This window comes from Neurospora tetrasperma, assembly GCF_000213175.1.
Source record: "Neurospora tetrasperma FGSC 2508 unplaced genomic scaffold NEUTE1scaffold_3, whole genome shotgun sequence".
In the NCBI taxonomy this organism is placed as follows: domain Eukaryota; kingdom Fungi; phylum Ascomycota; class Sordariomycetes; order Sordariales; family Sordariaceae; genus Neurospora; species Neurospora tetrasperma.
The window spans coordinates 4,005,692-4,031,100 of record NW_009799101.1 but is presented as its reverse complement, the minus strand read 5'-3'; the positions used below and the strand labels follow the sequence as shown (position 1 = coordinate 4,031,100).

General features: G+C 51.8%; 6 protein-coding genes across 6 annotated transcripts; 2 read left to right on the top strand and 4 right to left on the bottom strand.

Moving 5' to 3' along the window:
- Positions 1-502: 502 nt before the first annotated feature.
- Positions 503-1,976, bottom strand: NEUTE1DRAFT_63954 (uncharacterized protein; the record flags this gene model as incomplete). Its single annotated transcript, XM_009853004.1, has 2 exons — positions 503-1,235; positions 1,327-1,976. 2 exons carry the CDS (start codon positions 1,974-1,976, stop codon positions 656-658), a joined length of 1,230 nt encoding a protein of 409 aa, XP_009851306.1.
- Positions 1,977-2,819: 843 nt separating this feature from the next.
- On the bottom strand, positions 2,820-4,972 carry NEUTE1DRAFT_122524 (uncharacterized protein; the record flags this gene model as incomplete). Its single annotated transcript, XM_009853003.1, has 1 exon — positions 2,820-4,972. The coding sequence occupies one exon, from the start codon at positions 4,970-4,972 to the stop codon at positions 2,996-2,998; it is 1,977 nt and encodes a 658-aa protein (XP_009851305.1).
- A 3,206-nt stretch (positions 4,973-8,178) lies between these two features.
- On the bottom strand, positions 8,179-11,503 carry NEUTE1DRAFT_101121 (uncharacterized protein; the record flags this gene model as incomplete). Its single annotated transcript, XM_009853002.1, has 5 exons — positions 8,179-8,723; positions 8,781-9,691; positions 9,731-9,754; positions 9,816-10,642; positions 10,694-11,503. The coding sequence occupies 5 exons, from the start codon at positions 11,501-11,503 to the stop codon at positions 8,179-8,181; spliced, it is 3,117 nt and encodes a 1,038-aa protein (XP_009851304.1).
- Positions 11,504-13,449: 1,946 nt separating this feature from the next.
- Positions 13,450-14,357, top strand: NEUTE1DRAFT_82635 (uncharacterized protein; the record flags this gene model as incomplete). The annotated part of the gene is made up of 2 exons (XM_009853001.1): positions 13,450-14,005; positions 14,101-14,357. 2 exons carry the CDS (start codon positions 13,468-13,470, stop codon positions 14,355-14,357), a joined length of 795 nt encoding a protein of 264 aa, XP_009851303.1.
- A 152-nt stretch (positions 14,358-14,509) lies between these two features.
- On the bottom strand, positions 14,510-15,641 carry NEUTE1DRAFT_117120 (uncharacterized protein; the record flags this gene model as incomplete). The annotated part of the gene is made up of 4 exons (XM_009853000.1): positions 14,510-14,640; positions 14,797-14,894; positions 14,956-15,126; positions 15,292-15,641. 4 exons carry the CDS (start codon positions 15,463-15,465, stop codon positions 14,631-14,633), a joined length of 453 nt encoding a protein of 150 aa, XP_009851302.1.
- A 2,027-nt stretch (positions 15,642-17,668) lies between these two features.
- NEUTE1DRAFT_122521 (uncharacterized protein) lies at positions 17,669-24,614 on the top strand (the record flags this gene model as incomplete). Its single annotated transcript, XM_009852999.1, has 8 exons — positions 17,669-18,004; positions 18,067-20,668; positions 20,726-20,812; positions 21,010-21,170; positions 21,227-21,330; positions 21,560-22,545; positions 22,691-22,759; positions 23,866-24,614. The coding sequence occupies 8 exons, from the start codon at positions 17,669-17,671 to the stop codon at positions 24,198-24,200; spliced, it is 4,680 nt and encodes a 1,559-aa protein (XP_009851301.1).
- Between the last annotated feature and the right edge of the window lie 795 nt (positions 24,615-25,409).

Below are 25,409 nucleotides of genomic sequence, written 5' to 3'. Positions count from 1 at the left end.
TGGATGTCGGAATGAGGACGGATGGTGGAAGGGTCAAACGTGGACATGGAAGTGGAAATAAGGTTGCCCTGGGTTGGTTGTTTGGGTTGGGCAGGCGCGCGCCAGGAAGGGCAGTGGGGACCTGAGGCGATGGAACCTACTTGACGTTGTGACTTCCTTGAATTCCACTTTTTACAGCGCCAACATGGTCCTGCCCCGCCACCCCGCTGCACCCCTAAGGATACATGTTGGATGCCTCTAGAATGGGGAAAACTTACTTCTACAATGACGGGAGCTTGCGATACGACGGGCAGAAAGTGGCCCTGAAATCACCCAAGCAACTGATTTGAACTGTATTTGGGAATTTTACAGTCACCTCTAAAAGAGACCGACATTGATGCTTGCAAACCGGGGGCCACACTATTGCGTCGAGATTCAGTCCCGAAGTCGCGTCTCCATCGCTCCACCATCCCATCCGATTACACCTTGTACTGTGTAAGTTGTAGATCAGACCAGACCACAAAGGAGCATCTAAACTTAGATTCAGAGTGTACCGTGACAGCACTGCACTTTCATCCACAACTGGTTTATACATGGCTGCTTACCTGAACCATGTATATTGACAGCTTCTTATAAACCGACTAGTGAACAACAAAACAATGAGACAAGATATCCATCAAGGCCCTTTCCCAGCACCCTCACCAGCCTTCTCCTCCCCATCAGTAGTCCCCTGCTTTGCAGCAGCAGCAGCAGCATCCTCCCCTTTTCCCTCCTTCCCACCTCCAGCAGCCCCAGCCTCTCCTGTCGTAGCCTCCAGATACTCAATAGTAAAAGCCGTCACAATCCTCGCCCAATCCCTGACCGTGGGCAAATCCAGATGCTCCCCATCATCCTCAATCTTATGCCACACATGCGGAAACGGGGTCGGGATCATATGCAGCACCGGCGCTCCTTTAGCCATGAACGGTTGGTGATCATCGCCCACGTAGGCCCTGCCAAAATGCTCCTTGAGCTTGCCGGCTTCGGGCAGAAACGGGTCCTTGGGTTTGCTTTCCAAGAGTCCAAGGGCGCGCATGCGCGCCTCAACCGTGGCCATGTTCTTGTACGCCCAGTGGGTGGTCTGGAAGTACGAGGGCACGCCCGGGTCGGCGGAGCCGAGGAGGTCGAGCAGGACGAAGAGGTCGATTTGCCGAATGGGGTTGGCGAAGCGCGACAGGGCCGGGTAGGGTGTATTCTCCCATTCCTCGGAGAGAGATCTGTTTTCATAAGCAGTATGGTGTTAGTGTCCTTTCATTCTCCTTGATAGATCATCCAACAGACTGGGGGGAAAAAACAGGCAAAACCCACCTAGCACCATAAAGCGAGTCCGTATCTGTCCACTCTTTAAACGCTTCCTCGCCATCCAACAACAATATCTGCACCCCCACTTCCCTCTTTGGGTCCTCCCTCCCCTCCTTCCCCAGTTCCCCGGAAACCCCTTTTTCATAAACCTTCTTCAAATACCCCTCCACCGTCCTAGCGACATGCATCAACACCGCACAAGGCGCCGCGCTGTCCGTCGCCCCGATGAACCCTTCGGGGCTGATTTTGGAATCATAATGCGCCACCAGCGTCAACAGCGCCGCCCTGCCCGGCCCTCGCTCCTTCGTCCATGGTGGTTCCCGTCGGAAGATCAGGTTCTGAAAAGGGATTTGTTTCTTCCCTGAGAGGGGAGTGGTGGCTGTTGAGTTCTGCCACGAAATGTCCCATTCGGGCAGTTCGCGCGAGAAGAAGTCGACAAAGTGTTTCTGGACTTTGGCCTGTCCTGGAGTGCCGGGGACGCGAGGGATCAGGATCGGGGCGAGGAGCGCGCCGGTTTTGATGTCGAAGTCGGAATTGAGGGGAGCGGGGATGGCTTTGAGTTGGGTGTCGGAGAGAGGTTGGTAGGCGAGGGATGGGGCGACGAAGAGCACGACGGCAGCGAAGAGGAGGTTGAGGAGGGTTGGTAGAGCAGACATTGTTGTTGGTCGCAGAGACTTGGTCCCCGCCGTAATTGTTGGCTGCGGCGACCTGGTCGCGAAGCGGTTGCGTCGTGTCATTTCATTTGGTTCGTTTGTTGGTTTTCCCGTCTCGGATTTTGGTTGGGGACCTTGTTGTCTCTGAGGACACCTAGCTATATGTTGGTCTCCCTTGCCCGCCACCACCTTTCCTTTGTCTTTGTGGCGCCGTGAAGTTGTACAGATTTCCAGCAGCCGGGCAAGTGCGAGTCTCGGTGATCAAAGGGTTCACCGAATTAGTTGCCGGTCCGTGTAATTGAAGCTCAGGTTAAGTGGGTTTGCACCGGTAGACTAAAGGGAGACCACCCATGCCAAATCGCTGGGAATAAGTTGAGAATGGCATCGCGACGGGAAGGAACTTGTGACACGGGCTACGACTTGGATGAAATGGGGGTGCATCAGTGGTGCGAGGTGACAAGCCGCCATGACAAACAAAGCTTGGACGGGAGAGACCTTCCAGAATGTTAAGGCATGGTTCATGAATTCCTTCCTTCTGATTGGTTGCGCATGAGCCGCCGTTGCCCGGACCCGGGGCACCGAAGTGACAACGGACAGCGTCCGGCTTTGGTACCGCCGGTCCGTGGTCCCGAAGGGGATGACTTGTGGGCATGGTGACATAGGCAATTGCATGTTTCAAGAAGTCCAATTAAATCATTTTCCCATTGCATACGGAGCATTAGACTTTGTGTACCACCCGCCATGTCTCCCATCTGGCTGCCACTCGCTCAGAATCAACACGTTATAAGGTTCCTCGTATGCCCACTTGCGTTTGTAACATGATAAGCTTTACCGTTACAGGGTAATAGAAGGAGAAGCGTCGCTTGTAGCAGGTTCAATTCAATGCTCAGAGAGGAAATGTCTGCCTCCAGTAATACCGATCCCATGAACTCCTGTCTCATCAGTTCCATGCGTAATCCTTTCCAACCCTCTGCTCCTCCAGGGTATCATGCGAACCACAGCGTGCCATTATTAGTATGCTTCTACAAATCTTCATCGTCCGAGTCCCTCATTGACCTCCTCCGCTCCATAGCCTCCTCAAATGCCAATCGCTCCGTAAAACTGCGGGGAGTAGCACTGGCATGGTTCTTAACCAAATATGCACGGTAGCTCCCCATGTCAATAGCCTCCACGCCGCTGCGGCCATCGACACTACCAACAAAGGTGTGTACGTTTCTCATGCCAGCAATTTCATCGTACAGCTTCGGGTTGCTGATGGGGTTCATGCGCATGGAAGTTCCCTTGTACGATCCAACCGAATGGCCAAACAAGGCGGCCGATGGCGTAGCCGGAGGAACCTTGCGGACCGGGGCTGGCTCTGTTGAAGCATTGGATCCGCTAGCTATGGAGGCTACTCTCGGGCGCTCTTCAGGCGGTACCTTGCTCGCAGCAGCGTCGTTGTCGTCATCGTCGTCGAAATCATCTTCGGCAATGTACTTCTCTGTATCGGACTCTACACCGGTGGAGATGCCCTCTCCCTCAAAGTCAAAGAAGGCATCTTCGGGTACGTCATCCACCACTTTCCCTTTACCGAACTCATCCACTAATGGCGATTTAGTGTGAGCAGCGTTGTTGGGCGAGGACCTCGCAGTGTTTTGAGCGGTCTCGGAGATGGTAGGTAGGCGCCCAAATGAGCTTCGAATAGTTGGCGAGACCGGCTTTTTCTTCGCTTTCATCGAGAGAAATTCGTCGTCGTCGGAACTGTCGTCGTCTTCATCCCGTTGCAACTCTTCCAGTGGGGATCCGAGACTCTGGTCGCCATTGGACTGTTGCGTTACAACATGGTGTGCAAGGGGGGACGATTTGGTCTCGACTTTGTGTTTGGTAAAGCTCTGTGCTTGAGGATGAAGCTGTTCGTGATGCTGGCCGTCTTGCGGCTTTCCTCCAGAAACCTGCCCTGATGGCTGGTCCTGCTTCAGGGTGCAATCATCCTGCTTTCCGCCGTTCATCTTGGGTGTCTCTTCCGGATCCGCGTTCACCTCTGTCCAAGTTCCGGCATCCAGTGGGGCATTCCGAGAAAGGGCGCGAAGTGCTTGCGTGGACGAGACTTTCTTAGGCCTCGGCAGCGCGTCCTCCTCGCCTTCAATGTCAAGCAGCGATGTTCCAGTATACGCAGGTGGTTCGCTTGTCGACGGTATGATAGGCGCAGCGGCCTCCAGTTGAGGAGGAGGGGGAGGAGGAGGAGTCTGCGCCCCATCAGCCCCATCATCCCCACTCAGCGGGGGCGGGACTGTAACGGCAGAAGCGTCCTGGGGAGAGGTCGATGGAAAGACCTCCTCGCCCGCAAATTCGAAACGCACCCGGCGTGGGCTGCCCTTGGTTGAACTTGAAGAACGTCGCAAAGCGCTCCTTCGCACTTTTGAGTCGCTTCCAGATATCGACGACTCAACTGACGATGAGGATCGGTCGGTCAACCGTCTGACCGGGGTCGGGCGGATGTCGAACTTCAACATGGCCTCTGGCTCCTTGAGGTCATCCACTTTCTTCACATTATCTTGAGACAAGGGAAGCGGCAGCGGCGTGGGTACTGGAGACTCCGGGGGTGACTGCAGGCCGCGGTGGGTGCTATCGAGCAGGGGCAGGTATCTAGGAGTGAACAAGCCTTGGAACTCTCTCTCGCGCTCGTGGGGGCTTCTTGGGCCTTCCTTCGGGGTGCCGGATGTATGGTATAAGATGGGCGGAGGCGACTTGCGGGCGTCTCTGCAAAGGGCTTCACTGTCGAGGATCTTGTCTGTGGGCGACTGAGGTCGGGGGCTTTCAGGGTCGCGGGCGTCGCGGGCCATCAAGGTGAGGGCCGGGTACTTGTGCATGGACTCGGCTATGACTCGTGAGACCTCGGACGAAATTTCGGGGTAGTTTTTCAGACAGTCGTCCATGTACCGGTGAAACTCGGCCATGTGCCGGTGGAGATCAGCGAGTTTTTGGTGCAGATCCGAGAGAATCTTCGCGGTGCTGTCCATTGTTGCGGGTGCTGGAGGTGCAACTGCGGGGGAAGGCGATGCCGGCCGTTCAGATTCAACACTACTATGCATGACCAAACGGGTAGGCGGCAAGAGGGCAGCCATTCATGGTCCGAAGGGCTATTGTTCTGGAATCGTTGGTTGCAGCTTCCAAGAATAGCGGCGAACCCGTTCGGAGGAGGCGAAGGTGATGAAAGAAAAGAAGGGCCGGATGTGGCCGATCTGGTTGGGCGGTTGGTTGCCTGGTACGGAGGTACGGCAAGGAAGTGCTGACTGATAGAGTTTTTGCTGATACTGTATGCTTGTAACAAGGCTTGGGGGGCGAGTGCCTCTTTCTCTGGTGGTTGGAGACGGTAAATCTTGCGGTTTTGACGGATTCGCAGTGTGCAGTGTCGCAGAGGCAGCTTCGGATTGCCTCTTGAGAAGTAGGTAATTAGGTGCAGGTTGCAGGAGGAACTTCAATTGATTGTCGGGGGACAGTCAGAGACGGTGGAGGTGAGCTAGGTGGTCAGGTCGCCGCATGGAGACAAAGAGAAGTGGAAAACGGCACTGCCCCAGGTGGTCCCCTCACGGTGGTGGAGGCCAGTGGAGCGTGGACGGAGCGTGGAGGAGGTGGAAGTGGCCGGTGACAGTAATGAGGTAACCACCGCCGCATAACGCCCGCAGCCGAACGGGGGCTTCTTCTACAGAAAGTGTTCGGAGATCTCAATTCAAGTTTCACCACGACGAATGGGGATGGACTGGGGAAGCTTCCAGGCTTTGCCAGCTTTTGTTCCAGAACATCCATCATGAGAGGCATGTACATAGGTAGGCTGCCAGATGAAGGCGGTGAGATGGTTTGATAGCAGTAAGGTGATCTGGCGATGTCATGCCCGGACCTCGGGCCTTTCCATGCCCGCCCAGAAACCATACAAGAGTCATGGAACGGTTCCTGGGTGCTGCAACTAGATAGTAGGTACCTACCGGTAGCGGCCGCTTATTGGCGGTCATCGGCGACCCAGACGGTACCTTGGATATCTGATATTTATAGCAGGTGTGATAAAGCCTTGGTGGATGTCTTGAAGGAACCTCCAGCTCCAAGCTCCATCTGCAGCAAGTTACATGTACATCCAATCATCATCATCTCCTCAAGTAGGTATCACGATGGCATGATATGCCAATGACTTTACCAGTTAGTGGCAGGAACCTGACGGACTCCAGAACAAGGCATTCTCTCAGTCAATTTCAAGCATTAGCCCGAGGTACCTACCTACCCGTCTATACTAGTGTACAAAACTCTACACATTGAGGAATGCGTGAGACGGACCCTAAGCTACAGCCGCCCACCCGCCCGCAACCAAGCCGACGGAATGAGACGTATATCCTCGGCCAAGGCATTGTCGATCTAAGACCTCCTGAGAAACCCTGGATGCGGATCATGGTAGCAATGGGTGTAGTGACCGGTTCTGCCACATATTCCCGTGATAATCAGATGTACCAAGATGACGCATGTATATACAGTCCAGTACTGGTTTCTTTGTTAGTTCGAGACCTCGTGTCAACTTTCCTATGTGTTTTCATGGCTAACTAATGCATAATCTTACCTTGGATACGCCATCTCTAACATTCAAAATGCCATATCAAATCCAGCTAATGCCTATTCATTAATCGGTGTAAGCTTTGGGACTATTCGAAATAGATTTCGTTCAGTGCACTATGTATATTGTACTACCAAGAGTGCCTAGTGTACCAAGCTAACAAACAAACCAGCATCGGACTGTATACACACAGAAAGGTACTTACCGCTATAGGGTCTCTTAGCAGGCAGATATCAACAATACCGGTATCAGTATCAGTATCCAGAACATGACTGCGGTCGCACAGGGTAAAGCTTCCAAAATTAGGAGATAAGCAACCCAGCAAAGTCAAAGATCAGATCTTGACATCTCCCACACGAGATCTGAGACAGTATGGACTTAATGATGCTGTTTGCCAGGTTGTATGGGGAATTGATCTGGCGGGATGATGTCAGGTGGGAGGGCTGTACTGAATGGTGATATTCTTTGGTGGATAATTGTTAAGACGGCACTACAGTCCAATTAACAATACTGGTTTCGTTAGCTCAAGACTTCGAATCAACTTTCCTAGGTGATTTACCTAGAACTGATTATCTTGGTTCCATACCCAAGGCATGATGTTACTATGAATATGTATTTCCAAAGTTCATTGTGTCTCTTTGAACCTTGTTAACGCTTATCTAGCCATTCAATTTTATCCTTGCGAGGTTTGGACAATCCGGAACGGATACCAAGAGCGTCAAGCTAACAGACAAGTGAAACCAGTATTGTACTGTACTGTAAAAACACCCAAACAGTTAAGGACATTGTTCCCGTCCCGTTCGTCAACACTCGTTATCGCAAAACAATCATTATAAGCGGCATCGTCCTTGACCGGTATGCCTCATCGAGATGCAGGCTAAATCACACATCTCAAAGTTCGAATTGACCACTCGGGAATTCCCTCAAGTCGGATGCGTTCCCTTTTCACAAATTCCGAGGGCCGCATCTCACTTATCTTGTCGGAACGAACACTCGGTCAAGATAACGAGCGCCTTGTTGGATATGCCGACCAGTCGATGTATCTCGAGTGGGAAGATACGGGGGGTCAATTGTTCACTAACCTTTTGTTCACTGAATGAGCAAGAGTCGGTCAATTGAGGTCTATCTACGTATCTCGAAGTGAGGGATCAAAACTGTGTTACACAGTTTGGTCTCCTTGATCTGACACCAACCGATATGATTTCTACCTAAGCCCTATACTAAAGGCTTCAAGCTCCTTGAATGTGAGTTGAGTGGTGTCATGAATCAGCTGCAGACATGTAGTCTTTGTTCATACATTGAAGTCTTCCTGACAATAGGCGCTGTTTTGACATATGCGTCGCGTATTGTTCTTCTGAGAAGCAACCATCGGACATTAAAAGCAAATAATTTCTTGTTGACATCTTGGCCTCCGAGGACCATGTATCAAGGGCTTCAAGCCCCAAGCAGGTTCGAGGTGCGAACAAGGAGATGTCATTATATTCGACATGGTGCCCAAACATCAGAAACCGGTGGTATGGACGGATGAAAAGAACTTGAGCGAAATGGTGGAAGCAATATGGTTATGCGAGATAATACATGCCCAACCTGATGGGCTTCGAGAATGGTGATCCGGCGAAAACGGTCGAGTTACTCTCTCTCCTTCTTGATAGGAGTGGATGCGGCATCGACAGACGCTGTCGGTGATGCCAATGTCAGTCTGGACACTCCGCCTGAAAACGTAAGTCCGCTAGGGGAGTTTTGTTGGGCAGGGGTCGTTGGAGAAAACGGCGATTGATGCATCATATCAGTCATCCGCGATCTTCTGCTTGGTGTAGACGGATCCGCGTCAGGAAGACGCACACGATAAGGTTCGATAGCTTGGTTGTTATCTGACTGAGGATCCTGTGTCGCGGCCTTGAAGCGATTGTCTGCTGTTTCTAACATCTCTTTTATAACTCTACGAGACGACTCGAGAGCTTTGAAGAGATTTCGATCCAAAACGAGGGATTTGCAGTCGTCATCGACACGTGCAACAACGCTGTTGACTTGTTCATCCACGTCAGAGCGAATTTCTTCCAGTGTCTTGTGAATACGGTCGCCAACAAGGTCTGTGGCCGCTTTAAACATGTGCTGGGCCACGGTCTGAACGAACTCCTCCATAGAATCCTTCATTCTCTTGTAAGATCCTATGCCTACTATGATGTTAGGAATTACCAATCTTGATCATGGGAAATAGCATCAACACTTACCACTCTCCTGGCTGCATGCCTGGTACTGCCCTCTCATCATATCCGCAACAGCAGGTTTCAGTAGCCGGATGGCATTCTTCTGACCAGTTTTTAGAGACGTCCTGCCCCTCAAAGAAATAGTATCTTTCACGTTCTCACCCACAGTCTTCATCTGGCTCCGTACCAGATCGTATGAAGGCGAGTCTCGCAGCTGCTGCCGCTCGTGCATCCGACCCTCGAAGTCCTCGAGTGACTTCGCTAGCTCTTTCCCCAGATGCTTGATTCCGCGCGGAAGCGTCTTGCTGAATATCTGTTCCCAGTTGGGAGCAATTCGCTTCTCGATCGGGTCGCATAGCTCCTGATTCCAGTCCAGAGGGCCTCTGGTCGCCTTGAATACGCCGTCCCTGAGGCAGGTTGCGCGGTACGTCAAGAATACAAGGCCACGCTTGCCATCTTGATCTCGAAATTGTCCCCAGGTTTTGGCAGTTTCGACCGCCGTGGCGGTGGCCAGTCGAATTGAAGACTCAAATTTGTCAATAATCTGAGACTTGATGGCCTTTTCGAATCCGTTGAAACTTTCGTCGACCGTGGAATGCAGTTCCTTGGTCAGCTTCGCCAAGGCTTCCTTGAGAAAGGCAAGCTCTTGCTCTTTCAAGTCATCAGCGAGTTTCAGGGGTTTCTCAGCGATGATGATCTGCACGATCAAAGAGACTATGAAACTTGAGACTTCTGTTAAGAGCTTGCGGCAGCCGGCAGCCCGAGTTTCGGCAACGATGTTCATTGCGTGCTCCTGGAGAGCAGGTATCTGTGTCTCTTCAATAGAGAGGAATCCCGTTGTAGGTTCGTCTTTCTTCAGCATGCCCGCCATCTTTAGATAGGCGCGGCTCGAGACACAGAACACTGGGAGCCGTGCTGCAACCTCTGTGTAATCCCTGGCCTCGAACGAAGGGTCGAAATTCTCCTCATCTTACATTGCTGCGTTCTCCTGGTCAAGCCTATCATCTCGCAGTTAGGTTCCTGCTCCATAGACAGTTACACCAGATTGACGTGACTTACTCTCGGATACCTTCCGCGAACTGCTGTTGGATCACTGGCCGGGAATAATTATTCCGAAACTGAATACAAGCGCTCTTGATAAGTGCTTTCATGTGTTCGCATTCATGTCTGGTCTCTCTCAGTTGCTTGCGGACACCCTTAGCTCTTCTCTCCAAGTCCGAGCCCTGTTCTTTGAGAGCCTTTTTCTCGGCCTTGAGAGTTTTGAGGCGCAGCTCTGCAGCTTCCATCGAGATGATTTCAGTATCCTCGGCATATCCCGCATCATCGAGGTCATCGTCGGAATCATCTCCAAAGTCAGACTCTTCACGCCACTGTTGGTCCTGTTTCGAGCGCTTCCTTGCATCGAAATCAGTGTCTTTAGGTTTCCGCTTTGAAGCGACGGTCAGTCGTGTCTTCAAAAAAACTTGGTCGTCCTCGACAGATTCCATAGCCGTCTCTAGAAACTCCATGCTATCCTCACAAATCTTCGAAGAAGCCCTGTTATTATCTAGCAGGTTCTTGATGGGCAACAGCTCTTGTTTCAACTGCTCTTCGTTCCCTTGGAGCACCTGCAAAGTCGCAAAGTCTGAGTGGACTTTATGACTTTCGGGCATGGTGCGCAGAAACTCGGTGACAGATACATCATCTGACTTGGAGCAAACCACTGTCAGTGCAGAGTATGTTCCATCAAATTGGAGCTGGCGCCTGAACGAAGAGCCGAGAAGTGTCTGAGCTGCCTTGTCGTCAACGGCACGAGTAATCGGAGCAATGATCCACAAGCCAGTGCATTCCTCGATGTACTTGGACGCAATGGTTGAGCGGGCTGCGTTTGAATCATGAATACCCGGCTGCAAAACTGTTAGCTTTGGCCAGTTTTTCTGGAGAAATGAATGACTTACAAGATCGACCAGGACAAGACCTGGTTCGAGAACCTTGGATTTGACGAACAAACGAACGACCTTGATGAGAGGCCAGAATTCGGTGGCTCTGTCTGAGTCCTTTTGTCGGCCCTTAGTCTTCTCCTTAGAGTCGATGTAGACTTGAAGTTGCTCGTTGAACTCCTTGATAGTCCAGGCTCGGACTTCTTTTACAGTGCCTAACACACCGGAAACTGAGGGATCCTGAGCTAAACCCTGTGGAGTGAACTTGCGCTTCAAGATATCGTCCCTGAGCAAATGGGGGTAAACGCATCTAATCTTGTCATATGCAACAGCGGGGGCGGATTCGCTACCAAAGAATTCCGCTCCGGTGCTGCTATCTCCTGACCTATTGTCGCCAGGCGCTTGCAGGTCATCGAGGAGAATGTGTAGTTCTTTCATCCATTCGTCCTCCGTGACGAAATGAACCTCCCCACGGAAAGATTCTTGACTGTCATCCGCATCATTGTACTGAATCTCCGTAATGGTGGCGGTACATGCTCGCATGCCGTTTGTGGGCACCAAGCTTTCTTGGTTGAGAACGGCGTTGATAACCGAGCTCTTGCCAGCGCCCGTGCTGCCGACGACGCCAACGACGGTCCTTTGCTTGCAGGACTGCGCCTGTAGATCTTGGATGGACTTGCACCATTTAGCGATTTCCGGAACAGTGCTTGCATCCGCAAAAGCTTTCTGGATATCTGCCAGAAGACCAACGCCGGCATTCAGGGCGGCCTCAAGCTTGGCTGGTGATGTTTCCCTCTTCAGTGCCTGAAGGCAGTCGAGCTTGATCATGTTTAAGTCGGACATGGCGCTCGCTTCATCAGCACGTCAGGCTGAATCAAAACCTTGGTTTGTACAGCGAATGTCTGGCTGTAAATGCTACACTGATGCCCAACGGTTAGCCAGTTGCTGTTATGACATTTGTTTTTGTTAGTAGACATACCTTCAATAGCATCACCGCTTGATTGAGCAGTGACGAGTTCGACTTTGATCACGATTTTGATCGCCACACGAGCGATTAGTGAGAAGGAACTGAAATGTGAAATGATTGTTTTCGTGGTGATAGCAAGACAAGAATCGCGGTTGACAACGAACTTATCCAGATGTCAGTACTGAGAAGGAGAGTGCTGGGGCAAAAAATCAGAAGAGGTGTCTAGACCACCTACCAAAATCTGCCACAATACCCGAATTTCTGTGCATCCGTCGTTTCCACAAAAGGCTCGGGTCTTCACATTCAGAAAGTGAATGGGCGTCTTGATTGGAACCGAGAAGGAATATCACCACGATCTCAGAAAAAGAAACGCAAGGCAACGAAAGGAATTGTGAGTGGGGTGAGAAACGTAGAAGGAGTCCCAAATGACCTCCGGTCGAGAACACTGCGGGGCAACCGCGGGAGACCGAGTAAACAAACCGTAGAGGTTCTCAATGTCTGGTACGGCTGGGTACTTTTGATTTGATCAGCTGGGGTCATTTTTTGTAAAGCAGAAGATGAGACGAAACAAGAAATACTGGCCAATCGTCCACACTGATAGACTCGCCTCACTTAGGGAGGTTTGGAACAGCAAACCGTGGACTTTGTGCCGGAGGAGTGGGATAGATAAGGTAACCGGGTCAACCAAGAATGAGGGCAGGTCCCGTACGATCGCAGCTGCTGGGCCAATCACTCTAGCCATCTTTTATCACGAAGACCAGAGGCAAGAGCAGCAACCTGGATGACCATTGTCAACGCCTCAGTGCTGATGCACTCTTACGTGTGTGCAATCGGTATCATGGAGTTGATAGAACCAGTCCATAATCGTCGTGACCTTCCGGACCAATGGTAGTAAGGATCATCAGGGGTATCCAGACATTTGAACGTTCAGTTGGCCAGATGGTATCGTGGTTGGTGTCAACGACGAGCTGTATCAGCTGTCAGGTTTTCTTTGCGTACATCCTTCGATGGTATTTATCACCAAGCAGCTACCGTCAGAGTGCTTTTGGAAAGCTGTGAGGCCGACATCTTGCCAGGAGTATTAAGTATATGTTTGAACTTCTTAATGACGAAGCTTGGCTGGAATTCGATATCTCGATCTTGCTGGTTGCCATAGGGAGTCCGGAATTGTATAGTGTTCGGACACTGTTCACGTATAACAGCTAGGCAAATGCCACGGGCAGCATAATTGAAAAACTACGTTCTCAGATGATACCATTCCAGGATAATTTGCAGTTGTCCATGAGGCCATTTCTTGAGCTTGTGGCATCTGGGCGAGAGATGTTGACGTTGGAGGAGTTGAATGCGGCTCAAAGTGCCCAGAAGGGTGCCTGGCCGGCTCCACCATAGAGCTACGACCCACAATTTTTCGGAGCTTTGGACTTGACCGCCTTCCTGATCTGGCTTGATGTCTGGAATGTCAATCGCGCCAACTGCTGCGTCCCATCAGAACCCCCCAGGGAAACTCGCGACCAAATTGCACACTGCCGTACCAAAACGCCCAACAAACACCGAGTGACCGCTTAGTAGTTTCTTTCTGAACTGCCTCCCCTCCCACTTTAGTCGTGTCCATCCATCACATAAAGCGCATCGCGTCGACACGAAATCAAACACCGACCGAGAAGTCTTCACTACAGCTCCTGTAACAAGATCCATTTCCAGACTCCATCTCCTGAGTAGCTCTTTGGGATCCTTTACCAATAGGTTCCTTCTTCCGAACCAAACAGCCACCCTTTCCCATCAAGAACCAATTCGTGTCGCAGCAGAGAACGCAACAAACGGCGAAATGTCTACAATAACCTCCAACGCTCTCCAGAGCTCGGTGCCACCGACCATTCCCCTACCCTTCAACGCCAACCAGCCCGAGACGATCCGCCTCTACCCGCTATCAAATTACACATTCGGCGTCAAGGAGACGCAACCGGAGGAGGACCCGAGCGTGCTGGCGCGCCTGAAGCGACTCGAGGAGCACTACAACGCGCACGGCATGCGGCGCACGTGCGAGGGCATCCTGGTGTGCCACGAGCACAACCACCCGCACATCCTGATGCTGCAGATCGCCAACGCCTTCTTCAAGCTACCAGGCGACTATCTGCGGCCGGAGGACGATGAGATCGAAGGGTTCAAGCAGCGGCTGGACGAGCGTTTGGCGCCCGTGGGCAGCCTCGGCGAGGGCGAGAAGGCGGGTGACTGGCAGGTGGGCGACTGCCTTGCGCAGTGGTGGAGGCCCAACTTTGAGACGTTCATGTACCCCTTTGTACCGGCCCATGTGACGAGACCGAAGGAGTGCAAGAAGCTTTACTTTATTCAGTTACCCAAGTCGAGTATGTCTTGTGCTCTTCCTCCTCGTCTATCTACTCTTTTGTCCTTTGCTTCTGTGAGACGCGTGCTAACCCTCGTACTTTTTCTCCCAAACTAGAGGTCCTCAGCGTGCCGAAGAACATGAAGCTACTGGCTGTCCCCCTTTTCGAGTTATACGACAACACCGCTAGATACGGCCCACAACTTTCCGCCATCCCCCATCTTCTCAGCCGCTACAACTTTGAGTTCGTCGACGAGAACGGCGAGGTGGTGGCTGTTACTCCGGGCGATGGAGACGGCTATGTGCCCAAGACCAAGATCCTTGCGAGTGGTGATGATGTGGATATGAAGACGGAAGAAGGCAACGGTCCTTAGAGAGCACAGCAGTCTTTCTTTTCCCTGCTGAAACACATGCATGACGCGAGGACGGGGCCCGTTGAGATCACAGCGGTTGGGATGGAAAACGACGAGGAACATTGACTGTCACGGCATCGCTCAACGCACAAGTCAAGGGGTTCGCGTCCGTACGAGGAGCATGAAGATTAAGGATACGAGTGTTTAGACTACAGGAGGAGCAGTGCTGTCTGCACAGCCAGGCGGGTTTCTGTTCCCCCTTGTTCTTATTGTACTGAGCAGGATAATAAAGGGTCAAAGGTGACTAAAGATGGCGAAAGAGTGAGGTTAGGCGAGACACTGACTGTACTGGGTTGGGATAAAGGCATGACAGACAAAACAGAGCTCTTGCTCCTTGGTAATGAGACTAGGTCTAAAGAAGAAGAAAAAAAATAATCATAGCTTTTCAACATATCCTTACTCCTTTCCCTTTTCTCCCTGAATGGTGGCTACTATGTTGCGCCTGTGCTTATGAGCGCGGAACTCGAGATACCAGATGCCTTGCCATGTGCCGGTGGCCTGAGGACATATTCATGTCAGTGACTACGAGCTTTAGTGGACATCGAGGTATCAAACGTACCAGCTTTCCGTTCGTGATGGGAATCGTCACGCTCGTGCCAATCAACGACGACTTGACGTGAGCAGGAAAGTCATCCGGGCCCTCGTCGTTGTGTCGGTACAAGTCCGGATTCTTGCTTGTGGCCTCGGGCACGATGCGGTCGAGGGTGTCGCTCATGTCCAGTCTCACATCCTATAACGATGACAACACATGGAAAGTTAGACGAGGAGCTGATATATGTCATGGTATTTTCTTCATCGAGCTTCAAAGGAGACTTGGATCGTATAGTATGCCCAAAAGGGAATTACGAGATATGAGCATTATCAAAAAGACTCATTCCTCAAGGTTCAGACGCACCGGATCCCAATTCTCATTCAAGCTCAACGCACAGCTCGTATGCTGAATGAACAAATTCAGCAATCCCACTTTATACTGCTTGATCTCCGGCACCTCCTTCGTCACAATGTCCGTAATCAAGTAGGCTCCGCGGGACTGAGCGGGCAGTGTAAAAGTCTTTTGCGACCACGACATGGCTGAGGCTTGTGATGGTTGTTGACAATACGGAAGCTCAGTAAAATTGGGCAATGACGTCGATGGCGGCGATGCTGTCCCTGACGAGGAGAGTAGCGACGACAAAACACCAAAAGGAAAAGCCAAAAGTTTGAGCGGGAGGTTCCACAAATAGTGAAAGCTGCTGGGGAAGAAGGCGACGAGGAGAATGAGGAAAAGTAAAATGGTGGTTTTTTGGGAAGTTTGGGGGGCGGTTCGTGGAGGCATCACAAGCTGGAAAAGATGGATGGAGTCAATTTTAGGTAAGTACCAGAAGCTGTCACGGGCGGTAGGTAGCTGGTTAGGTAATGTATATACGCAATCCTGGTTATGTGTAGAGGTATGTAATGGTGGGGTGGGGCGGGGAAGCAGTTTGGTATGTATGAATGTAGAGTGGAGGGTAGGCAACTGATTTCAGAAGCGAGGTGTGCTCCAGCTCCGTCTCGCTTTCATTACCTACCTACTTGTATGTTGAAGACGATGACAATGAGGACTGCTCGGAGCTTGGAGTTTCAGCAGCTCGCCTTCAGGCTTCAACGTCATTGCTCTGTTGTGCTGCCCGTCAGTTGGTGTTACACGCGAGTCCTATTTGCGGGCAGTGAGACATAGTCTAGTGGATTGTGGGTGTAGTGTAAGAGCTGCAGTTCGGATCACGGTTCATAGTGTAGCATGACGGCTGTTGTGAGGATGAGTGCCCCATTTCTTTAGACGTCAAGGTTGAGAGACAGAATACATATCATGTCTATTTCTTCATACGTTCATGTTGAACATCGACTTTGGCAGGCCTATCTGTAGACAGCCAGTCATGCCGTCTGAGCATATCAGATGCTTCACGTTGTCGCCATAACACTGTCTCACCGCTGTCATCTTCAATTCGTGAAACATCTGATGAGTCTGGACAACCTGCCAACGCACTTAGCGTGGCATTGGTGATTATTGTGAGCAGTGAGATCCTTCCCCCAAGCCAAGCGTTCACCTTCAGGTACACCTGTTGCAGCGGAAGATGAACGCTGGGTTCCATTACGGTTCGTGAGCAGGGCGGGACGTCCCGATTCCCAAGATACCTGAACTTGTTCTGTCTGTTTCCGGCCTCAAAACCCCAAGGACGGGATCGGATATCACCAGTTGAACACGTCTTCCAGGCTCTAGGCAAAGCCTACGTGTCGAGTTTCCATCATCTTCACCGCCGGAACCGCGATTCCTCCACATCGAATACTTCAACGGTGCACTAGTAGACGGGCGCGAATCGTGCTTTGTGCCCTGACATATCGAGGTTGCTGTCGTCACGACTCTGGTGGGCTGCTAGCGCGTTCGAAGCAGTAGGCGGCTTTGCAACGTGGGAACGCTGTGGAAGCCTGTAAAAGTGGACGGCATCATTGGTGGGGCACAGGTGCGAATGTCGACCGAGTGGGGATTGCAGGAATGGCAGCGATGACCGTTAGAAAAGGACATGAGACCGACGACCTGCTTCCGCTACGAATGCTGCGGATTTGTCAGCGACCAGAGTACTGCGCTATGAGTGCACTTTGGAAAAGTCGCCATCGGGCCAATTGACTTGCCGATCTGCTGTGACATGCGCCAAAGAAAGTTGCATCCAGCGCGAGGAAAGAGCCAGCCACAGAACCGCGGAAAGTGCAAGGCTCTCTCTTATCTCCGTCTTTCTTTCCGACTGCCGTCTGTTCTCTGTTCTGCCTGCCTAAGTAGCGAAGGTAGAGGTAGTCGGCGAGCTTTCAATTTAGGTAGACGGATTGCAGTGCCCGCTGTTGCCTTCGATCCCACAGCTTCCACTTCTTTCTTGTTTCATCTTAGCTTTTTTTCTCAAGGGTTCCTCTCGCTCTTGATTACCGAGCAAGTCGCCGCACTACCCTAGGTGGGAGACGACCCACGACTGACGGCACCACAACCACAACTTTACTACTACTACTACCTACAACTCCGTACAAGCAAAGTCAAGACGAGCATCTTATTATATACATCGGCGACGATTCCGTTGTGATCCCGCTGTGGGCAATCTGAAAGGTCTTTCAGCGTGTGACACCGACGAGAACCGAATCCCGACTTATACGTCTCGTCGCATAACTTTTCGACTTTGCTTCTTTCCGAGCGCAAAGAGCCTGCAAAACCCACAACATTTACCCCGTGCTATGACGCGTTTGGACATTGCTACGAGGGTATAGTTGCGCCAATGGGGCTCGAATATATAGACAGCGACGGCTTCGGCTCGCAGAGGGTCCTTTTCTACGAGAGCGGCTCGTTTACCGGTTATCGCCCTTCCGTTTTCGACCTGGGTAGCGGTTATCTTGCGGCGTCAAAGGACTTCAAACAGCCGCTATGCGGTAACGAGGAGGGATGGGGACCGATGAGTCCCTTTCGATATGATTTCACGCCGTGCTTTATCGACGTGTGGGTGGCTTCGGTTGCTGCCTTTGGTCTTGTTGCAGGATCCGCCGCGGTATGGTGGTTGGTAAAGAGGAAGACGCCAACGCCAGTGGCCAAGGACTGGCATTTCTGGTTGAAGCAGGTACGTTACAACTGTCGAGCAAGACAAGAAGTGCGGCATATGTCTAACATTCTTCGGAAAAGGTACTCCTAGGTTTCATTATAGCCGACGTTGCCGTCCAACTGGCTATACAGATCGTCAGCTACCCCAATATCTGGTATGGCGATTTCAGAGTCTGGACCACAGCCGGAACCATTCTATCGCTCTTCGTCATCTTTGCCATCCAGTGGCTCGAACACGCGCGCCTCCGCAATGCAAACGGCGTCGTTCTCTTCTACTGGCTGTTGCTCCTCATCGCCCTTGCAGTCAAGCTCAGGTCTCTCATTTCTCAACAAATCTATGCCAAGAACGAGGCCTACTTCATCACCTACTGCATCGGCTTCGGTCTCTCTGTGGTTGAGTTCTTCGTCGAGTGGTTGTGGCCCAAGAAGGATAATGCCTATGAGGCTCTGATCGACGAGCCGGAATGCCCGGTGGATTATGCGACCGTTTTCTCCAGACTGACTTTCTCGTGGATGACTCCTATGATGAAGCACGGCTATGCCCAGTATCTGACCGAGGAGGATCTCTGGGGACTGGCAAAGAGCGATACTACCAAGACTACCGGTGGAGCGTTCGCCAAGGCATGGGAACATGAGTTGAACAAGAAGAAGAAGCCCTCCCTGTGGCTCGCTCTTTTCCGTGCCTACGGCGGTCCTTACATCCTTGCTGCCTTCTTCAAGATTGGAAACGATCTTTCGGCTTTCGCGCAGCCCCAGCTCCTCAGGTACCTGATCAGCTTTATTGACTCTTACCGTGAGGGACAGGAGCCGCAACCCGTGATCAAGGGTGCTGCCATCTCTCTCGCCATGTTTGCGGTTGCCACTTTCCAGACCACCATGATCCACCAGTACTTCCAGCTCGCTTTTGAGACCGGCATGAGGATCAAGGGTGGATTGACTTCATCCATCTACAGGAAGGCCCTTAAGCTGTCCAACGAAGGCCGTGCCAGCAAGACAACCGGAGATATTGTCAACTACATGGCTGTCGATGCTCAGCGTCTTCAGGACTTGACCCAATTCGCCCAGCAGGCGTGGTCTGCTCCGTTCCAGATCACTCTTTGCATGCTTTCTCTTTACCAACTTGTTGGATGGTCCATGCTTGCAGGTATCGGAGTTATGATCGTCATGATTCCCATCAACGGCATGATCGCAAAGTTCATGAAGAATCTGCAAAAGCAGCAGATGAAGAACAAGGACGCCAGAAGCCGTCTCATTGCCGAGATCGTCAACAACATGAAGAGCATCAAGTTGTATGCATGGGGCACAGCCTTTATGAACAAGCTGAACTACATCCGTAACGACCAGGAGCTTAAGAACCTGCGCAAAATCGGTGCTGGCCAGGCTTTCGCTAACTTTACCTGGTCTACTACACCCTTCCTTGTCTCATGCTCGACCTTTGCCGTGTTTGTCTGGACCCAGGACAGGCCTTTGACGACTGATATTGTCTTCCCTTGTCTTGCCCTGTTCAACTTGCTCACTTTCCCTCTTGCGGTTCTTCCCATGGTCATCACCTCTATCATTGAGGCTAGTGTCGCTGTCGGTCGTCTTACCTCCTACCTCACCGCTGAGGAGATCCAGCCTGACGCTATCATCGTCAAGCCTCCCGCTCAGGAGCTTGGAGAAGAGACGGTTGTTATCCGTGACGGTACTTTCTCCTGGAACCGTCACGAGAACAAGCCCGTTCTTACCGACATCAACTTCCGCGCACACAAGGGCGAGTTGTCCTGCATCGTGGGCCGTGTTGGTGCAGGCAAGAGTTCGTTCCTGCAAAGTATTCTGGGCGATCTATGGAAGATTAAGGGCGAGGTCGAGGTTCATGGAAATGTCGCCTATGTCGCTCAGAACCCTTGGATTATGAATGCCACTGTGCGAGAGAACATTGTTTTCGGTTACAGGTTCGATGCGGAGTTTTACGACAAGACGGTCAAGGCGTGCGCTCTCGTTGACGACTTTGCTCAGCTTCCTGATGGAGACGAGACGGTTGTTGGAGAACGTGGCATCTCTCTTAGCGGTGGTCAGAAGGCTCGTGTGGCTTTGGCTAGAGCTGTCTATGCTAGGGCGGACATCTACTTGCTGGACGATTGTCTTTCGGCTGTTGACTCCCACGTTGGACGCCACATCATCAATCATGTTCTCGGTCCTAAGGGTCTCCTTGCCTCCAAGACCAGAATTCTGGCCACCAACTCCATCCCCGTCCTTGTTCAGTCCGATTACATCTGCTTGCTTAGCGACGGCGAGATTGTCGAGAAGGGCACTTATCGCCAGCTCATGGCCATGAAGGGCCTCGTTTCCGAACTGATCAAGTCTGCCGGTCAGAACGATTCTGGTTCCAGCTCACCGAGTGGCTCTTCCCCTAATGGTAGCGACAGCGAGACCTCTACGGTGATCGAGGCAGAAGCTGGCCAGGAAAAGGATGAAATGGAGGAAGCACAAGAAGGACTCACCACACTTCAGGCCATCAAGCCTGGTCCCGGAAGTTCGTCGGCTGCTGGCAAGAGGAGAACTGGAAGCATGGGTACTCTGCGTCGTGCCAGCACTGCAAGCTTCAGGGGTCCCAGAGGCAAGCTCGGTGACGAGGAAGCTCCGAACAGCAAGACGAGACAGGCTAAGGAACACTCTGAGCAAGGCAAGGTCAAGTGGTCGGGTAAGTAATGTCTTTTCTTGCGGTTCTAACAACATCTCATGCTAATTATTGATACAGTCTACGGCGAATATGCCAAGACAAGCAACCTTGGTGCCGTTGCGTTCTACCTACTTACTCTCCTTGCTGCCCAAGTCGCCCAGATTGGTAAGTCATGCTTTCCATTGTTTTCCCCTCCCTTTGTTCTCATACCTTCGCGCGTCTGTGTTCTGGATGGAAGACACAACCTATAGTATCTCTGGTCCGCGCAGACCGCTCCAGTTGATGTCTGCGCGGTCCATACTTTTGTGGAATACTTCATCATTCTCTTGACAGGTGTAGGTCTAACACAACATCTCGTATAGCTGGTGGCATTTGGTTGAAGAGCTGGTCCGACAAGAACACTCAAGCCGGAGGCAACCCTCAGGTGGGCAAGTATCTCGGTATTTACTTCGTGTTCGGCGTCGGCGCGGCAGGTCTTACTGTTTTGCAAACTCTGGTTCTCTGGATCTTCTGCTCCATCGAGGTAAGCCCGTCAAAACTGGAAACTGTTGAATGTATACTCACACGCGGCCCAATCAGGCATCTCGGAAGCTGCATGAGAGAATGGCAACAGCAATCTTCAGGGCACCGATGTCCTTTTTCGATGTCACACCAGCCGGCCGAATTCTGAACCGATTCTCCAGGTGAGTCAGTGTTTCCCTTCTTCTTTCCCGGCCCGTTCAGTTCTCCATGTCGTACGGGATGCAATACAGTGTGAGGTGGACCTCAACCGAGGCTGGATCTGTCTGGGTACAAGTCTCAACCTTCTTCCCCACTCATTGCCTGTCACACTTGACTGCTGGGTTTGCACCGAGCATTATGCGGTGCTCTCAAGCTAGTAAGATGCAACATGCTGACTTCGCCTTCCTGTAGTGACATTTACCGTGTGGATGAAGTACTCGCTCGGACATTCAACATGCTGTTCAACAATCTCGCCAAATCTGGGTTCACGCTTGTCCTCATCGCCGTTGCCACGCCGCTTTTTGCTGGTCTGATCATACCTCTGGGAGCCATGTACATCTTCATCCAAAGATACTACTTGCGCACATCCCGAGAGCTCAAGAGACTGGACAGTGTGAGCCGTAGTCCGATCTATGCCCACTTCCAGGAATCTTTGGGCGGCATCACGACAATTCGTGCATACAGACAACAGGACAGATTTGAGCTCGAGAACGAGTGGCGAGTGGATGCGAACCTGCGCGCATACTTCCCCTCCGTCAGCGCCAACAGGTGGCTGGCTGTGAGACTGGAGTTCATCGGTGGTATCGTCATTCTCGCTGCCGCTGGTCTGTCTGTCATTGCCGTCAGCAACGGTGCCCCGCTCAGCGCAGGATGGGTGGGCCTTGCCATGTCTTACGCCTTCACGATCACCACCTCGCTCAACTGGATTGTCCGCCAGACTGTCGAGGTGGAGACCAACATTGTGTCGGTCGAGCGTGTTCTTGAGTACGCTCGTATTCCTAGCGAAGCCCCGGAGATCATTCACCGCAACAGGCCGCCTGCAAGCTGGCCCGCTCGCGGCGAGGTTGAGTTCAACAACTACAGCGCACGCTATCGCGAGGGCCTTGACCTGGTTCTCAAGAACATCAAGCTCGACATCAAGTCGCACGAGAAGATTGGCGTTGTCGGACGGACTGGTGCTGGCAAGTCTTCGCTGACTTTGGCCTTGTTCCGTATCATCGAGGCCGACTCGGGCAACATTACCATTGACGGAATCAACACCTCGAGCATTGGTTTGCTGGATCTGCGCCGTCGCCTGGCCATCATTCCACAAGATGCGGCTCTATTTGAAGGCACGATTCGGGACAACCTCGACCCTGGTCATGTCCATGATGACACAGAACTCTGGAGCGTCTTGGGTACGTATTGTGACTACCAACCCCCGTTCCCTTGGTGACCATGTGGTGTGTGTATAGTCATTGTCAACATGTACTGTACATTGTCAAATCTGGCTCGGCACTGCACTGCTGTGGCACATTATGCTAACTGACTCGCTCGGTACAGAACATGCTCGGCTAAAGGATCACGTCGCTTCTATGGAAGGTGGACTCGAGGCCAAGATTAACGAAGGAGGTAAGCTTAGAAATTTCCCCATCGCAACAGCTCGTGTTCCCTTGTGTTTTCTTCCTGCGCGGCCGGCTTCTGTCGGCTTTCGAATGCGAGGTTCTTCGTCTTATCTCTCTCTCACACACACACCCACACACACGCACGCACGCACGCACGCACGCACACATCACGGTTGGTGTGGATCGATCCTCGTCGATGATCTCGACGGTCGCAAGTTGCGGCTGGTTGCCTTGCACGACCCAACTTTCCCTCGCCTCTTCCTGCCCGCCATCCTTGCGGTAACATGAGATCCTGTCGCATGGCGGTGATAGCTTGCCTTGCAGACACATCTCCTCCCGTCCCCTTGCCTACTTGAACACGCAGCATGTCAGCCAGAGGTTTGTCGCCGGCGGCGAGAAGGCGACGAGACTGGCATGGGCTTTCTTTCCTTCCCGCGTCATTTCGAAGCGAGCCCTCAAGCTGGGAGCTCAGCATTTGCTTTTGCCATGATGCTATCTGCTTTTTGCCGCTCGTGTTCTGCCCTTTCAAGTCATCTACAACCCCTATCCACCAGTCTGTCCCCTGCATGATCGACCCGCGCATGTGTGCAACTCACAACGGAGATTCCGTGTACTCCCCATCGTTGTGATCTCTTCACCTTCATCATCATCACTTGTAGTCACACAGTGCCCAAGTATCCGGCACGGTTCCTCTACATCCTATTCTTCACCGACCTACAGCCATTCACCAATGTGCCTATCGATCTACCTCTACTTATTGCCAGTCTTTGCTTTGTTATTTCGTTTCTGGTTATGCCGAGCGATACTCCGGTTATCATCCAATGCACCACTCGCCCCGTTCTACGTTCTTGCAGACCCCCTGGCCCCAATATCCGGTGATTCTATTTTGAGTCCCTGGGTGGTAGTGGCGGAGTGCCCTATCAAGCATTTGGTGGCGTTACACCTCCCAATGCCACCAGGATGCAGAACAGGATTGCGGTGTGCTTTAGTTGCACACACTAGTGATACCGGTTGTATGGATGAGGGCTGCATCGTCGTTCCCCCCCTCCCCCCCTCCCAAACAGCTGCATAAAATGTCGAGATTGGAGAACTAACCATTGCACCCCCTTCCAGGATCCAACCTCTCCCAAGGTCAACGTCAGCTGGTCTCCCTGGCCCGAGCCCTGCTCACTCCATCCAACATCTTGGTTCTCGACGAGGCCACGGCGGCCGTGGACGTGCAGACGGACGCGCTGCTCCAGCAGACGCTGCGCAGCCACCTGTTCGCCAACCGTACCATTATCACAGTCGCGCACCGTATCAACACCATCCTTGACAGCGACCGTGTGGTCGTGCTCGACAAGGGTGAGGTAGCCGAGTTCGACACGCCGAAGGAGCTGATCAAGAAGCGTGGCATCTTCCATGGACTTGTCAAGGAAGCTGGTCTGCTCAACGAGGTGTTGGAGTGAGAAGCTTCATCATGGCAGTCATCGGATTATGACTCTTTGTCGCTGACATTAACACCATCTTCTTCGTCGACGTCGTTGCGAGCCGAAGGTGATTGGTCGTTCTTTCCACCTCCGAAAGCATAGCAGCGCCAAGTCGGGAGGTGGAGTAAGAGCGACAGTAGCACGTCGCAATGCGACGAATGAAGCCAGTCACTATACAAAACTTCTTGTGATGTTCATGGTGTAGTGTTGGATAGATAAAACAAGTGTTGGTCAAAGAAAGCATGGAATGGCGTGATGGGTAGCAATTGGAACTGATGGTTACGAAAGCAAGGACGGATATGACAGGATGAATGGAAGGATGGGCCAAAAGCGAATTTGTATATGTAGTAAAAAGTGTATTGCATGAAATCATGATGACATGTTGACAGCCAAATATGAAGCTGCCAATGTATGTTGCTTGAGTATCACTCGGTATGGTCTTTGATGGCGGACGTTATTCCAGCTCACAGCGCATCAAACCGATTAATCGAGTGAGAATAGCACTAAATTGACCACGACAGTTTGATAATATTAGTTAGACAGCAGAGTGGGTCTGTGGCGGTAGGCATTAGAGGTATTCCAGCTTCATATAGTACTAAACCCAACACATCAAGCAACAACACCACTGACCCCGTTGAATCCAACATCAGCGGTGATAATAATCCATATTAATAATAGTGTTGTGGCAAAAAACCCACTCACCCAACACCCAGCATCAATACCCGTAATCCGGTATTACCTACCTCACCTTACCTCACCCTTATCACATTCACATTTTCCAAACCCTCGGAGTCCGGATCACGGCGGACAAGCCACACACTCTCCTTCCCTTCCCTAAACCACATATGTACATACTGTATGTACCTAGGGACCCAGCAAACCACTGACTGAACCCACCGACGCATCTGAATTTCAATTGAGAATCGCTTTCTACCATTAAAGAACATCTCCCCCCGAACCATGACCCCGAACTATCCGACGAACTGTCAGACGAACCGTAATTTACCATTCCCCCCTGCACGGCTCAAGGCCTACAACCGAAAGTTGGGACGGGGTGGACAAGACAGACGAAGAGAGAGAGAGAGAGAGAGAGAGACCAAGGAATCCCGTGATCACGATCATCTGCAGGCTGTGCCGTTTTTTTTTTTTCTTCATCACATTTCATTCAATCATCACGTTCCTCTTAGA